The sequence below is a fragment of the Protomyctophum parallelum genome (assembly GCF_964188405.1).
Source record: "Protomyctophum parallelum genome assembly, chromosome: 15".
Lineage (NCBI taxonomy): Eukaryota > Metazoa > Chordata > Actinopteri > Myctophiformes > Myctophidae > Protomyctophum > Protomyctophum parallelum.
The window spans coordinates 11894129-11911628 of NC_139710.1; the positions used below are offsets into that span (position 1 = coordinate 11894129).

Here is a 17500-nt window from a genome sequence, read left to right on the forward strand (position 1 = left end):
GCACCACTGGTGTGTGTGTGTGTGTGTGTGTGTTAGTGATTAAAGTATGTGGAAATATTGTGTGTATGAGATTGAGAACATGCCTGACGAGGTGAAACAAAACGGTAATAGGTGCAATGTGTGTGCAGTTGTGGTGACATTTATGTTTAACTGTCAGCATTCTAAACTAACGTTAAGCCTCCCACTAACACACAAACATTGTCCCATGCCAAGAACACAAAATTGGGAAAGAATGTGTCCATTCATAAACTCTTCTCTTCTCTTGTCTTGTCTTGTCTTGTCTTGTCTTGTCTTGTCTTGTCTTGTCTTGTCTTGTCTTGTCTTGTCTTGTCTTGTCTTGTCTTGTCTTGTCTTGTCTTGTCTTGTCTTCTCATCTCTCTGCAGGCTACCCCTGCTCCAAGCAGCTACAATGTGAGTGAGGCATTTGAGAAAGCTTACGGCCGAGCATCCTTCTCAGAACCCCGGAGTGAGGGAGCCAAGAAACGACGTAGCTGCTTCCTTTCTGCTGCCCCACGTGAGGTTTCCTTCCTACAACATGACCCCAATGTACCAGGTATGACAGCCGAGACAGAGAGAGAGAGAGAGAGAGAGAGAGAGAGAGAGAGACACTAATACCATCATTTGTGTAAGTGGGTGGAACTTTGCATCTTACAATAAATGCACCACGTCTCTGTACATGTGTACGTACGTGTGTACGTCTGAAATCTATGTAACTCGAGAACCCCACCGACTTCGAATTTGACACAGGCATTCCACACCACCACAAGGAGTGCAGTGCCCGGCCTTGAGTCATACATGGTTGTCCAGAACCGCCACAAAAGGCTCTGGTCAGGCTCTGCCAGTGGACCTAATGAGCCTAAGTCCCCTCACCTGTAGAATTCCCAGCCTCTGTCTCAGCAAATTGATTCCCATGGCAACACCACACCTGCCATTTGATTACTTAACCAGTCCACTTTTCACAGTCAGTTTCACTATCCAGACACATGAGGCAGACAGACAGATGCAGAGATCTCCATACAGTATGGGCACAAAAGGGACACAGACAGGCGGTTAAAACGGGTGCTATGATAACAGGTATTGCAATGCATACTAGGTTCCCAACTTGAAACGTTCCCAAGTAAGCTGGTGGCCGACGGGCACTGGTCTAGTTATAAGAAATATGGTAATTCCCATGAAGAATGTTAACAAAGCTGTATTTACGGTAGGTAATGGTTAAATGTCGAGCAATCATCAGGGATAATATTTATTTATAATACCCACAGAAAGACTTTTTAATACCCACAGACAGACGGCATTTTATTAAAGGCAAATATTTGTGAAACATAAAAAAATGATAGCTAAACTAGCCTTTTAAGATATTTTAGCCGCTGTCATATAGTGACGTGTAAAATAAAGCATGAGGGAAAAAATATTAAGAAATATGGAATGTGGAGATACAAGATATCTGTCCGAAAGCGACGATGTGCAAAACAAAACCAACAGAAATCCAAACAAAACCAAAAAAGTGAGTCAACATACGTTTCTTAATCCTAATAACGTCTGTCCCTGAATGTCTCAACAATACTGAACCATTCAACATGATCCACTCCAATTAGTGTCATCTCTGTGGGTCCCTAACCCCATATTTACCTCAATTACACTCCCATTGAAAAATGTTGTTTCAAAATTGATAGATTCATGACTTATTTGGATAATTTATGAGCAGCCCTGTTTCACCGAGGGACTCAACCCGCAAGGCTCCCCAACCCATTTAACCAAAAACCAATTTGCATATAAATAGATTTGGACTGTTTGCAAAAGTGTTTCTTTCCGTCCGACCGACACACACACTCTTGTACTGGCAGGCAAGTACAAACACATGCACCCACGCAGGCACACGCATGCACACGCAGGCATGCGCGCACACATGCACACACACACGCACGCACACACACACACACACACTGCACAATGCATGCTATACACAAGAACAGGCAGGTACTCATGTGCACATACCGACCCCCGCCCGGCCGCCCCACACACACACACACACACACACACACACACACACACAGAGGTGTGCATCTGCATGTGCAATCTTGCACTCACACTTGCTTACACACACAAAGTCATTTTGGCCATTATGTAATTTGCATTCATAGATAGGTAAAGGAATATTGTCATTATTTTTCCCATTGTGTTCCTTCACCTGCGATCACATTGTGATGTCCTGTTAATGGAAAATATATTTAACCATTCACCCTTTTGCAGTGTGTGTGTAATCTGTATGGATGGGTGATTCTGTTTGTGTTTATGCTTAAGCATGTCAATGTGTCCCTGCTTGCCTGATCATATATGAAAGAATCAACGCACGCACGCACGCACGCACGCACGCACGCACGCACGCACGCACGCACGCACGCACGCACGCACGCACGCATGCACGCACGCACGCACGCACGCACGCACGCATGCACGCACGCACGTATGTTTCAATGTGTGTCTATGTGCATGTGTTTGTTAGGCCCAGGCCAGTACAGCCCCAGCGTGAAGTCCTCTTCTCAGATGGCTCTGATCTCATTCAGGGAAGACAGATTCAAAACCCCCAAGAACAACACCCCTGGACCTGGAGCTTATCAGGTACAGACCATCAACTTAACATACATGCCTTTGACAGAGGCGTGTGCGTGTGTGTGTGCGTGCGTGTGCGTGCGTGCGTGCGTGCGCCTGGGATTAAATAAGCAAGCAGAAGAGTGCACTTTGTTGTCTATATAAGGTTCTTTTCATAGACAAAAACATTGTCTATAAATAATAATAAATAACACGTTGGTAAATGCAGTATACTTTTTCATATACAGTACTGTATAATTTGACCTTACTCCAAGGTTTGAACTTAATTTCCCTTGCAAGTAAAGTATCTATCTCTCTCTCTCTCTCTCTCTCAGTTAAATTTATACCTGTGGGATATGGATTTAGAGCTTTGCAGCCGCTGGAAAATGTATGTGAGAAATGATAGGGAGATATATTCCTTCCAATCTCTGGTGACTTAGCTGAAGCTACTGTATAGCTAACCCACAAAATCCAAACCGTGATTTACAACCTTGTCTACATGTAGGTAAATGTGGGGCACAAGTGTCCCAACCCGAGACGAGTCGGGGGTTGAATATACAGTAAATACAGTGTATTGTATATTATACTTATAGAGGGGCCTCTATATGCTACTGTACATTGACACAGACTATATACGTAACCTTGTTAGTGAAAAATGTGCTATTCTTGATGTACCTCCCCTGCCTTTCTATACATACATTTCTTGCACAAGACTGGCAGAATCTTGGTTTGTGATGTGTGAGGTGTCATGGAAGAGTTTAAATTGACAAAAATAAATACTAAAACAGAACAGCTCTTTGACAGTGAAGCACTGCAAAGATCTCATTGTGGTAATGATCTCTGCTCCTCCAAATCTATGAAACACCACTTTCTAAAGTATTGTGTGTGTGCGTGCGTGCGTGCGTGCGTGCGTGCGTGCGTGCGTGCGTGTGGAGGGGGGTGGTTCCAGACCTCAGAGTGACTATTAACTACTTTCTTTCAAACGTCCCGCCCACTTTTCCTGTCATGGAAACAGCTAAAAAGCTAAAGGGAGTTATTGGAGAAGACACTGAGATTGAGGCAATAAGGGAAGAGATTGTTAAATTCAACAGGCAAAATAAATGTGTCTGATGTTCTATGGGCCTGCACTCCGAAGTGAGCAACATGTGTAATATCATTATGTGCGCGCGTGTGTGTGTGTGCATGCATGCGTGCGTGCGTGCGTGCCTACTTCTTCTATGGCATTAGGCCATAGTGAGGTTCATTTACCATTTACATTATGAGAATGACAAAGCGGCTACCTGCTTCTGGATAGGCCTCAAATTAAGCTAAATTAGCCATCTTATGCAAGAGCCTGTTCTCACTAGTTGAGCTTAATTTAACACAGAGGCAGAGAAATGAGAACATAAAACGAAACAGAGAAACGGTCCTCAAAGGGAAGAGATGCTGTAGCACACCCAATGCAACGCTTGAATGGAGATTTAGGTGTGCATGAGGGGAACCAGAGTATGTTCGGAGGGGGTAGGGGGGCATGGGTGACCAACAGTTACATGTGGGGAGGGGGGTCACTCAAAGGTGACAACAAAAATGATGCCACAGACCGCTTTGTCCATTTAATGACTCCCACATGAGCTCACTACATACGTTATTGTTTATATACAGGACAGTGCACGTTAATGAACATTGGATACAGATAAACATATAGCCGGTTTGGGTGCAGAATGACGAGCCAGGTTTAGATGGCTTTAAAGTTACAGTGACATTTACTGATAAACCAACACCATTTACAAACATTTTCTTGATGACAGAGGCTACAGCGTGATCTCAAGCTGGCAGATAAAAAATACTGTCCCTGCCCCGTTTCATCACCTCAACAATGCAGGGAACTGGGACATTCCCCCACTGCGTGATGCGACAGTGCGGACTAGCCAACATCAACTCGGGACTGAAATGTTGTTAGCTCCGCTGTCATGCCACATTGTACTGTAGGTAGTTCTCTTCTTTCCCCCTCCTGGCTGTGCCCTGGCTTGGCTCCCGCGGTGTCAGGCTTTGTCCACACGTGCACAGAATCTTTTTATATACTGAGCTTTTTAGTTTTAGTTTTTGAAAATATCTGCGTCGATCTACACTACACTCCCCCGTTTACAAAAATCTCTCCGTCGACATGACAACGTAGCTAAAGTGGCGTAGCCAGCTAAAAATTCCACACAGGGACACATAAACACAGTTTTAAAAAAATCTACACTGTGGCCGGAGTTTTTCAAAACATTTGTTTTTATGGGCCAAAAATCAACTCTCACACACGCCTTTTCTGTGCGACGGAGCTCCAGAGTGCTGTACATGTATGCACTGAGTGAGAGGCCTCTGCTCAGTGATTGTCCAAAAATAAGCCTATTTTCAGCTTGAGGTGCCCACAGCATTTCGCCTAAAAAATGCTGACAGCTGAAACGAGATGCTCTGCAGCACTAGGAAGAGGAGCCTTCCAGCACACCGTTACCATTAGAAAGGCATGACCGAAAAGGCGCTGGGCAGCTCAGACAATGCTTCCTGTGGGCACAGCCCCTGAATCAGCCTTTACCATTTTCCTTTGTATGTGTGGGCATGTGCTCATGCATGAGTTGTGATCACCCACATATTGAATGGAGATCGCTGTCCTGTGTATGTAATGTGAAGGTGTATTGCCGTGAATTGTTTGCATGCTTTGTGTGTGCCCACACACACATGCATTACATGCACAGTTGCACACCTGGTGACCCCCTGCTTGCCCTGATTCCTCAGTCTTAACCCGTTGACCTTGTGAAGCATCCCATAATCTCCTTCATCATCGCCGTGCCGATGGCATCATTATTTCCTTGGGGACTCCCCATCTACCCTGCCCCTTGGGCAACCCCAAGGACGACCTGGAGATGAACCCGCAACCTCTTTCCCAGCAGGATCAATACTGAGATCTGAGCCAGTGTGTCTAAATCCTAGATCTGCCGTCTTCTGCATACCGATGGAGGGGTTGGGGGGGGGGGGGGGGGGGGGGGGGGGGGGGGGGGAAAGTAATAAGAGCTTATTTAGTGACTAAATAATAACTAAATTGGTTAATTTCCTGAAAAGTAACGGTTTTGGACATACAAGGTTTCTGCCTTGCTGCGACGTGAGGATTACTGTGTTTTGGAGAGCAAGTGTATTTTTATATCCTGCTGCCGGTACAGTAACTATTGAGTGTGTAGCTAGTATGTGAATGCTGAATGTTCGTCTGTCACTGCTGCGTGTGTTTGTGTGTGTGTGTGTGTGTGTGTGTGTGTGTGTGTGTGTGTGTGTGTTTGTGTGAGGGAGGTGATTTTGCGGTCAGACTTTGAAGCTCATGCAGGATTTCCTCATTTTTGTGCTGTTGGCATTTTGCTGCCCCTCTCAAGACCTATAGGACATGCAGAGAGTGAGAGAGAAAGAGAGAGGGTGCATGTGCGTGCGTGCGTGCGTGCGTGCGTGCGTGCGTGCGTGTGCGTGCGTGCGTGCATGTAGACTCAACTGCACTTAACCCGTGCCTTCTTTCTCTTGAATACAGAGCAGAGTGTGTTTCTGGTATAGCCGCTGTCCTGTTTATTAAGTGTGTGAGATAGTGTGCATATAGTGCCATGCATGCACGCACGCACGCACGTGTGTGTGTGTGTGTGTGTGTGCATGTATATTGAAATGAAAGAAAAATAGAAAGACATATGAAAGGAATTTGTACATGCATTTGTACAGCACCTTTCCTTATGCCATCTCTTATGCTGTACGTGTGCTGCTCTTTGATAAGCACCCAGGTTATACTTGCTGTTATTTCCCATCTCTCTCTCTCTCTCTCTCTCTCTCTGTCATTTCAAGCTGACCAAATACAATCCAAGTAGTTTCATGTCTTCTCATCATTTTTAGTTGATGAAATTCCCTCCCCCGAAATTTCAAATTGTCAACACGAATCCTCCTGCAATCTCACTGTATGAGTTAGCTTCTCCATTACAAATCTTTTAATTGGATTATTTATCCAATTAACATTTAACGACACCCTTAAATCGTTATGTTGCATCTTGTGTTTTCTTTCCCTTCATTTGTATCCCCCTCACACCGAGCACTGCAAATACGTCAATCACAACCTTTTTAAAAAACAAAGGGGCTCCTTAACAATTACAACACGATTGCACAGACTCAAAAACATTCACGTAGCCTAAATATTTATAGGACTGATTGAATTTGTAGTAATTCTGGTGCACAACCTGCGAAAGCCGAGGTAGATGTGTGGGAAATGTTGTATATATATATAGTCTTTTTTATTGGCCTAAAATATTGTCTATGTACATACATTAATTTATCCACTTGCTGACCGGCTGTTGGCATTGAGCAATTTTTTATATCTGGGTTTATATGTGACCCCTACCATTAATCCTTAACTCGCCGGGATTCATTAATAACATGCCAGGATAGCACTTACCCTATCCCCTTAGATAGCACTTTTTTGTAGACTTACAGTAGATAGCATTTGATACAGACTTATAGCATGTTATGTAGACAGCACTAATTGCATTGTATGTAGTCATAGCACTTCATAGTACATATGTATAGCATAGTATAGTATTAACTATTATGTATAGTTTATATGTATAGTTTCATTATATAGATATTCCACTGTTAAGTTCTTAGCTTACGCATGCATGTTTCATGATAACTACTTTGTATGTATGTGATGTATTGCCATGCTTTTTGTTATTGCTTAATGTAAATTGCTCTGGATTAAGAGCGTCTGCTAAATGCCTAAATTGTAAATTGTAAATTGATATCGGCCGGCGCCATTACCGCGACCGCTAGGCGCCGTGCAATAAGCACGACTGAAAGCGTGTGTGCTCGTGCACATACGTGCATGCACAATCAAGATGGCGCAGTTCAGTGTCTAAGCTAATCAAATCAAATCAAATCAAACTTTATTTATTAAGCACGTTTTAAAACAACCAAGGTTGACCAAAGTGCTGTACAGATCAGTGGCAAAACAGAGACAGGCAAGAGAACACAGAATGTAAACGAGAAACACAATCAGAAATGATGACAAAAATATAAGCATGAAAGGTTAAAATAAGCACCAAAAAAAGAGCTAAGATAATAACCTAAAATAGACTCAAGAGGGATTGAAAGCCAGGGAGAAAAGATGAGTCTTAAGGTGAGACTTAAAAACATAATAGATGGGGCAGGTCAAATATAAAGGGGCAAGCTCTTCCAGAGCCTGGGAGCTGCAGCCGCGAAAGAGCGTGTCGAGTAGCCGTTCCCCTAGATCGGATCAAACATTATACAACTGAATAAATGTAGGCTACGTATTTTGGCACAAAAAACACTCCTTTTTGGGCACATTTCTTGGGCAGGTGGCTATGGCCGTTTATACCCCAGGAGTGTTTTATGTGCAAAACTAATGCTTGGAATGGATTCAGAATCATGAAAACCCCCTAGTTTGACATGTCACATGCTACTTAAAGCATAAGGAAAGTTTGACATTTTTGACATCTTTGCCTTACATACGTAGGATGTTAGTGGTAGGGTTACAAATAAACCCCTATAAAAACATTGCTCAATACTGACAGCCGGTCAGCAAGTTGATTCATGAATGTATGTATATAGACAATATTTTAGGCCAATAAAAAAAGACTATTATACCAAATGTCCCACTTTAAACAAAAGAAGCCTGTCGGCTGCCGGACTATGAAGGAATTGTGTTGAATGCATGTGTGGGTTTATGTTAATGCATGTGTTCACATTATGCACAAATGTACTGTAAGTGCCTTTTAGAGTGTGTGCGCAATGTGCATGCATGTGCTTTCATATTTATAGATATTCTCCCAGTAAGTAGTGTGTGTGTGTGTGTGTGTGTGTGTGTGTGTGTGTGTGTGTGTGTGTGTGCGCGCACGCATGCGTGCACTTCACATATACATGACATCAAATTAGTCATTTTTTACCCTGACTGTTTGTCTTTCTCCAGCTGAGTCCAGGCGTCATGGATACCGTGCTGAAGGGCACCTTCAACGTTACTCTAAACAACCCTCTGGTTTCCCGCTGTTCCTCCTCTGTCCCCCATGGTCACACACCAGACCCCAAGGTCACCACCGGAGGCAGCAGTGTCCCCCACAACCCCTTCACCACGGTCGGCACTTCCTAGCCACCCCCCAGGGGTCAGCGTTCAAAGGTGAGAGGTGAATAGGTTTGAAGGGCAAACTAACAGTCATTCCATTTCCAATTCATTTCTTAGACGGTGCAGCTTTGTGTTCATCAATATTTATGGTTATATCCATTTCCGTTGAATGTATAATTGATAGAGAGTGGCCCTATTTTCAATTATTGAATATTATTGAATTGTGCTGGAAGCTATGTAGCTTCTTAACTGACTGAGTTGACCCGTGGTCAGCTTGTTAGCCTTTAGAATTAACCAAGCAGAGCACCGGGAAATTCTGCCGATTTTTTTTTCTTCTAAATTTCAATTAACTGTCATGAACTGACATTTAGCAATTTATTCAACTGTACATTTATGTCTATGCAAAGGGTTTTTCAATTAAATTGGCAAATTAATAACGAGCTGCACATAAGTTCATGTGAGAGGATAAAATGGGGGACCATGGGCCACAATTTGTCTCACTGATATTGTCTTAATAGAATATCTTAGAAAACATCCAGGGACAAAATTATGAAATTCAAATCCATTGAGTTGCATTCTGACACTGGCTCATGTGATTGCAGGGCAGCAATTTGAAGAGAAATTTCTTCTTGCAAAACCGCAAAATGGTATACAAGCAGGAGGCACAGAGTTGTATTTTCATTCTTTAAACTTTACTTTATTTGCAAGAGTTTGTGACTAAATAATAACTGCTTTGGGTCTATTGGAACACTGGTTCTGTTTTGTTTTTTTTTCATTTTCTGTCCATCTTGAGAACTTTACACTTGTCATGTATATGCTCAGAGAAGCTCTGCCTTAATATCTCCCCTAGCCAAGGGGGGATTCCCCTTCAGGCTAGTGGATAGAATTGTTGGCCTTAGGCTCCCTTTCCACACAGGAGACCAGGGTTAGAATCATGGGCTCTTTTAAAAGCCTGCTACAAGGTCACAAGGCTACAAAATGGTCTTTATTGTTCTTGCCTGTCTTGTATACCGGTACATTATAGTACAATTCATAGCAAGGATTCATAGGAAGGATTACCATCTGAATATAGCTTTTACCTAAAAAGCTATTTCATGCTGGGTTGAAGAATTTCATGTACAGTACGTTGGATAACTGAGCCTAAACGAAGTATTCTGCTTATTCATTTTAACTTTGGAACAAATGGTATGTATTTGAGTCTTTTTATAGTGTGTCCTTGTGTTGTTACTGTATGTTATGCCCTCTCTTTTATCTGTAACCAGAGTCCGTAATAAAGTTTGAATTGAATGGGTCGATAAAGTGATGTTGGAGCTCCTAAAGATTCATGGGGACACATTAGCATGCATGAATCATAAAGTCATTCATTATGGATGTTTGTGCCGAATACCAGCCGAACAGGAGTGAAAGTCACAGGGAAGACTCATAACTTATGTACCCGGACTGTTTCACGCTAATACGCTTTGCTCATTAATCAAACTCGCTCCACCCTCTGTTTAAAACAACACACGCATGCACGCACACACAATTGGTCTCATTCCAGGTGCGATGCCCAATGTGTAGGGCGTCATTTAGTCTGTAAGACCTGGCTCTAACAGAGCATGGAAGGCAGCGCAAGTTATAAACAATTTTTACAGACTGGGTTCTGTCTGACTACAGCATGAAATATTAACTGTACAATGCTCTGCTGCCCTGCAACAGATGTAGGAGGGGAAAGAGAGATATAAAGAGAGAGAGAGAGAGAGAGAGAGAGAGAGAGAGAGAGAGCACAGTAAAAAAAAAGTGTTACTTTAACTGAGAGTGTAAGAAGGGGGAGAAACAAGTAGACACAAAGCCCTGTGGAAAACAATTTGAGAGCCTTCTGTATTTTCTGTCTGTGTGTGTACTGAGTATGCTGCAAAATGTATTGTCCTGAAGGATACATAAAGTCGTCTGAATCTGATTCTGAACGAGATGACTTAAAGATGGTGCTGTAATGCAATAATAATTCATACACATTTGAAACCAAAATGTTTTGCAATTTTCTGTTTTGTTTCTGTTTTGTTGTTTTGCTGTCCCAGGCTAAATATTCACCGAATGAATTTAAATCTATTGATAGTAAAAAAGGAAAAGAAAAATTGCGTCCAGGCGTGCGCATTCGTGCTACTACAGTATACATACAGTACCATCCCACACCCTACACCCAAAACGTTGGGTTCCCCCAAAAGCCACGGTGTGCTGTAACTCAAACACTGCTTTGACGCTTGCCTGTGTGAAGGGTACAGTACACGTGTATGTCCTTAGAAGTCCTTAAAAAACAAGGTGAGGAGGGAGACAAAGAGCAAAATAAGCCGAGCACTGTCTGTACACTGTCTCTTCACAGTCATACTGTACCTCGCTGTGGTAAAAGCGCTCCACAGTAACAGGTCCAGAATGGCTCTGATTGTTCCTGCAGGCCTTTTAACCTAATGAGGTGTTTACCCCCTATCATTATTCAACTGGGAAGAGGAGAATAGAGGTGGGGGGGTTCTGAGACAAGACAGAGGAGTGGATATACACAATAGCAGAGCGTGGGTGTCTAGGTAGAGAGAGAGAGAGAGAGAGAGAGAGAGAGATGTAGATAGATATACAGTATTTAACGATCCATCCATAGATAGATACGTAGATAGAGATAGAAAGTAGATAGTAAAAGATAAATAGAGCCAAACGAATGCAGGGAGAGAGGAGAGGAACAAAAAGGGGTGTGAAGGGAGGGTGAGAAATCTACAAGTAAGGAGAAATACCAAAAAGATGTGAGCGGGAGAGGAGATGAGAGAGGGAGAGGGTGTGAGAGAGGGAGAGGGATGGGGTGGCGCGGGGGGTGGGGGTGGGTTTGATGTTATTTATATCTCCCTTGGCACTCGTCTTTACCTTTTCTTCCCTGTGAGCTGTTTTACATCAGTGATCTAATTAAATCAAATAAATCTCACACACACACACACACACACACACACACACACACACACACACACACACACACACACACCTACACCTATACAGCCCCACCAGGCTCGTATTGAATAAATCTCGATTATGGTGCATTACATGGTACATCATTCATGTTGTTTATAGGCCTGAAATATGCAAACAGAAGAGTGGTATAAACGTGATTGATGGTCAAATGGCCCACTTTTTGTGCTCCTAAACACCAAGCACCTTGACTGAGAGATGGGCCACGAACATATTGTATTGTCCTCGTGTTGTCCTCTCCTAATGGCCGCTGTCATTGTCTGTGGGCAGGCATTAAGATGTGGTTTCTATTTTAATCTCCTCACGTGTTTGAGCACTCTGTAGTCTGGCCTGGACTGTGTCGTAATTAAAGCTAATTAGTTTTGGCAAGCCTTGAAGGTGTCCCAAAGGATGTTGGATAATTGAAAGAGTAGTTTTGATTGGTGTTTTTTTATTGGTAAATAAATAATAAAAGTAGACAGTTTTTTCACAAATGGAGAACAGGTATACAGTAAGTGGCTGGCATCTAGCCTGACACAGCCTGCATTTTCATTTAGTTTCTCTTCATTACGCCATTGCTTCATTACGAGGGACGGAAGCTGATGGACAATCAGCCGTTGCATCAGATTTCCGATGCAAACTGACACCGCCGTAGACAGTTACCACCTGAATACTGACACCGCCGTAGACAGTCACCACCTGAATCGCCAGAACATATATGTTTTAATGGGCGTGGCTAGCGATTCAGGGCTGGAGCCAGGCTAGCTATGCTCAAGCTAACAATTTGCCGAAACCTACATTTTCAAATGAGGATCACCACGGTACTTTTGCCTGTTTTAATGGAAGCAGTGGTAAGGCAAATGGAAGTGGCCTTGGACATGTTGTGATTTGATTTGCTTTGCAACTGATTAGCTTTCTTTGGTGGGCTACAAGGGGGAAGCTCATATAAAGTCAATGACAAAACTCACCAGAGGTCAAACTTAGTTTACTGTTCCTTTGCAAATTCAACTGTCGATAAATGCAAATCATGTGGTAACGCCTTTCCTTAGATATAATCACCTAGCGATGACACACACACACACACACACACACACACACACACACACACACACACACACACACACACACACACACACACACACAGGAAGGAGTACAGTAGCAAAGCGAGATTAGTGTCTGTCTTTAATTAAAAGTACAGTAGTGCAGAGGAATCGATGAGGAGGTTAACAGCTGCTGACAAGGGCAGAACAGTCAGCCAGGCTTCACTTAGATACAGTTAAGAGACAAGAGACAGGGTTACAATTTAAGCAAGTGACTCTGCAGTGGTATTCATTGTGGAATACATCCATTACTTCTATCTTGCATTCCTCACCTGTACTGCAGCAGTGACAGTACAATATTCCATCTTAGATGTCATACATACATTAAAACAGCAATACTGTGTGTAATACAAGTTACAATTTACAATACAGGCATTTGGCAGATGCTCTACATTATAGAGTGCTATAAAATGTTGAAGTTTCATAAGTTTAGCCTTTGCATACGACAAGTGCTACGGTCTCAGCGACCTTACAGGCGTATGCCTACTTACGTATGACATACTTATGTCACACTTTTATATATGGCGGGTACCAGTACCTTGGGACCTCTCATTGCAGTAATCAAAACAAAACACACACTTTAGATTATTAACCATTCCATTCAGGAAAACTGCACAGATCTACAGCACCTTGGAGAACCGTATTTTTCTCCCCTGTATGCCCAGTGTATATTGTGGAAATCTGATTGATTGACCTTTCCAAAGAAATTGAATATCATGGAAAAGTTGGTTTATTTCCACAGTTCCATTCAAAAAGTTAAACTTTCATAGATTATAGGTTCAGTGCACACAACATAAATTATTTCAAGTATTTATTTGTTTATCTTTACACAATTTTGGCTTCCAGCTCATAAAACCCACCCATTCAACCACGTCGGTGCACCACCCATTCAACCACGTCGATGCACCACCCATTCAACCACATCAGTGCACCACCAATTCAACCACATCGGTGCACCACCCATTCAACCACGTCGATGCACCACCCATTCAACCACGTCGGTCCACCCATTCAACCACGTCGGTCCACCCATTCAACCACGTTGATGCACCACCCATTCAACCACGTCGGTCCACCCATTCAACCACGTCGGTCCACCCATTCAACCACGTCGGTCCACCCATTCAACCACGTTGATGCACCACCCATTCAACCACGTCGATGCACCACCAATTCAACCACGTCGATGCACCACCCATTCAACCACGTCGATGCACCACCCATTCAACCACATCGGTGCACCACCCATTCAACCACGTCGATGCACCACCCATTCAACCACGTCGGTACACCACCCATTCAACCACGTCGATGCACCACCCATTCAACCACATCGGTGCACCACCCATTCAACCACATCGGTGCACCACCCATTCAACCACGTCGATGCACCACCCATTCAACCACGTCGGTACACCACCCATTCAACCACGTCGGTACACCACCCATTCAACCACGTCGATGCACCACCCATTCAACCACATCGGTGCACCACCCATTCAACCACATCGGTGCACCACCCATTCAACCACATCAGTGCACCACCAATTCAACCACATCGGTGCACCACCCATTCAACCACATCAGTGCACCACCCATTCAACCACATCAGTGCACCACCCATTCAACCACATCGGTGCACCACCCATTCAACCACGTCGGTCCACCCATTCAACCACGTCGATGCACCACCCATTCAACCACGTCGATGCACCACCCATTCAACCACGTCGATGCACCACCCATTCAACCACATCGATACACCACCCATTCAACCACGTCGGTGCACCACCCATTCAACCACGTCGATGCACCACCCATTCAACCACGTCGATGCACCACCCATTCAACCACATCGGTGCACCACCCATTCAACCACGTCGATGCACCACCCATTCAACCACGTCAATGCACCACCCATTCAACCACATCAGTGCACCACCCATTCAACCACGTCGATACACCACCCATTCAACAACATCGCCACCCATTCAACCACGTCGGTGCACCACCCATTCAACCACGTCGATACACCACCCATTCAACCACGTCGGTACACCACCCATTCAACCACGTCGATGCACCACCCATTCAACCACGTCGATGCACCACCCATTCAACCACATCGGTGCACCACCCATTCAACCACGTCGATACACCACCCATTCAACCACGTCGATGCACCACCCATTCAACCACGTTGGTGCACCACCCATTCAACCACGTCGATGCACCACCCATTCAACCACGTCGGTGCACCACCCATTCAACCACGTCGATGCACCACCCATTCAACCACGTCGATGCACCACCCATTCAACCACGTCGGTGCACCACCCATTCAACCACGTCGATGCACCACCCATTCAACCACGTCGATGCACCACCCATTCAACCACGTCGATACACCACCCATTCAACCACGTCGATGCACCACCCATTCAACCACGTCGGTGCACCACCCATTCAACCACGTCGATACACCACCCATTCAACCACGATTTATATGGTGGTTGAAGCCTGATTTATATGGTGTCGCTCACTGAAAATAGCCAATCTACAAACTCACAACAACACATCGCAATGCTCTGGATCTAGTCTGTCGTACAACACAGTAGGAGTAAGTACTGTAAGTAATTAAGTATGTGAAAAGGAGTATCAGTTTAACATTATACTGGTTGTTATATCTTACTGTTTCTCTCCAAAAGACACATTGTGTGCTTTATCTCTTAGTAATTTCATTAGTCCCTTTCCATTTCTCATTACCTCATTCTCTCTCTCTAGCTCTCTCTCTCTCTCTCTCTCTCTCTCTCTCTCTCTCTCTCTGTCTCTGTCTCTATCTCATACTCACACTGCATTCTTCCACCGTGTACTGTGGCTGTATAAGTTGCTGCTGAATTATTTAGTTTTTGTCAGATACAAACCGGCTTCCTCCTTTTAAAATTTAAAACGCATGTTCTGTAAATTCTCTCTACTGACTAAGAAGGCAGAGGACTCCAAGGTGCTGATGTTTTTTAACCCTTTATTAACCCTTTGGCATCAAATGGTTTAGAGACCTGTTTGTGGGAGAGGGGTTTGCATCCTTTGATCAAATTTCAATGAAATATAGTCTACCTAGACCACACTTCTACAGATTTCTGCAGGTCCGGCATTATGTGAGCTCTATATTACCTGGCTTCCCTAATAAGCCTAATGCTAACCCTATTGATGAATTTCTGTCTTTTGACCCAATGACTAAGGGCGCCATTTCAATATTATATGATACCATTTCGAATTCGAGGCCAGCACCCTTAGATAAGATAAAGGCCGACTGGGAACATGATCTGGGGCTCACACTGTCTGAGGAAGTGTGGGATTCTGTTTTCTCTTCTATACACAGGTCCTCTCTCTGTGCACGACATTGCTTAGTGCAGTTTAAAATAGTCCATAGAGCTCATATGTCTAAGGCTAAACTGGCTAGTATTTATCCTGACGTAAGTCCTACCTGTGACAAGTGCAAGAGCGGTGATGCAACTCTGCTCCATCAGTATTGCATTGGATGTGTCCAAAATTACAACCATTTTGGGGGAATGTGTTCAAGACTAATTTTACACCAAAATCTAGACCCAGATCCCTTAATGGCTCTCCTTGGCACTGCTGGAAGGGATGACCTTCCTCTAACACGCATAGAGTGTCGTATGGTCGACTTTGCCTTATTGCTCGCTAGGCGTGCCATTCTGCTCGTGCTCCGTCAGTGGCTTCGTGATATAATGTCCTGTCTCGAGTTGGAGATGTTAAGGTTTTCAATATCCGGCTCTGAAAAAGGGTTTTACAAAACCTGGGGTCCGTTTATGACATTCTACCACAACACACAAACGGTATAGTGTGCCGTGCCTATGCCTCGGCCACGCCAACCACAACTGAAACAAATTCTGCTCTGCTATTAAAATTTGCTTTATTATTTTTATTTTATTTTTTGTAATTATGTATGCATGTATTTCGTGTATGTGTATATAGATTTATGTATTTTCCGACTATCCCTGGGATTGTGGGTGGGGGGTGGGTGGGATAGGGGATGGAGCTTTATTTATTTATTTTCATATTTGATATGTCTCTGTCTTATGCTTGTCAAAATAAAACTTAAATAAAAAGATTTTGAAAAGAAAAGAAAGTGTTTATTAACCCTTAATTTGTATGTCAAATAGAAAATATCCTGATCTCCAAGCTCACAAATGTGTCACATTGTGACGTGAAGCGGACACTAGCGTTCATGTGGTCAAATAACAGTGATTATAGCTTGCCCAGATGCACACGTGTTGACTCATAAGCAAAAGTACAGGTGACAGACCATGGTCAGGACCACCATTTATTACAAGAACCCGGGTTTAATTTGTAAAAGAAAAAAAAAGTGTGGGGAAATTGCCAAACCACTTACTTACTTAGGCCCTTTGCTCCCAGTGGAGCATATACATACCGCGGTAGACAGATTAATATGAATCTGGTGGTATGTATTTGATTCAGAAACATGATGGTCAGTTCGTCCGAAACGTCATTCTGTATTAAATTAATTTGCTTGTAAGTGAAGACACAGGACTATTTTCACACTGACTTTTTTTTTTAAAGCTTACAGTTTTGAAAGCTTACACCAGATACTGATCGTGTCATTGTGCGTTCAGTTTTTTTTGGGGGGTCCTTTTCTTGTGTGGTGTGAGCGTAATCTCACCTCATTGCATACATCAAATGTTTGTATTGT

General features: G+C 43.5%; 2 protein-coding genes across 2 annotated transcripts in view; one reads left to right on the forward strand and one right to left on the reverse strand.

Moving 5' to 3' along the window:
* The window catches only part of stpg2 (sperm-tail PG-rich repeat containing 2), a gene marked incomplete at both ends in the record, with an annotated part of 59314 nt that extends 50583 nt beyond the window's left edge, over positions 1-8731 (forward strand). The window contains 3 exons of the mRNA XM_083783326.1: positions 385-553; positions 2504-2619; positions 8555-8731. Coding sequence (XP_083639452.1) covers positions 385-553; positions 2504-2619; positions 8555-8731 — 462 coding nt within the window. The remainder of the gene's footprint in view (positions 1-384; positions 554-2503; positions 2620-8554) is intronic.
* The window catches only part of LOC310872171 (guanine nucleotide-binding protein G(q) subunit alpha), a 148306-nt gene that overhangs the window by 92616 nt on the left and 38190 nt on the right, over positions 1-17500 (reverse strand). The window lies entirely within an intron of this gene.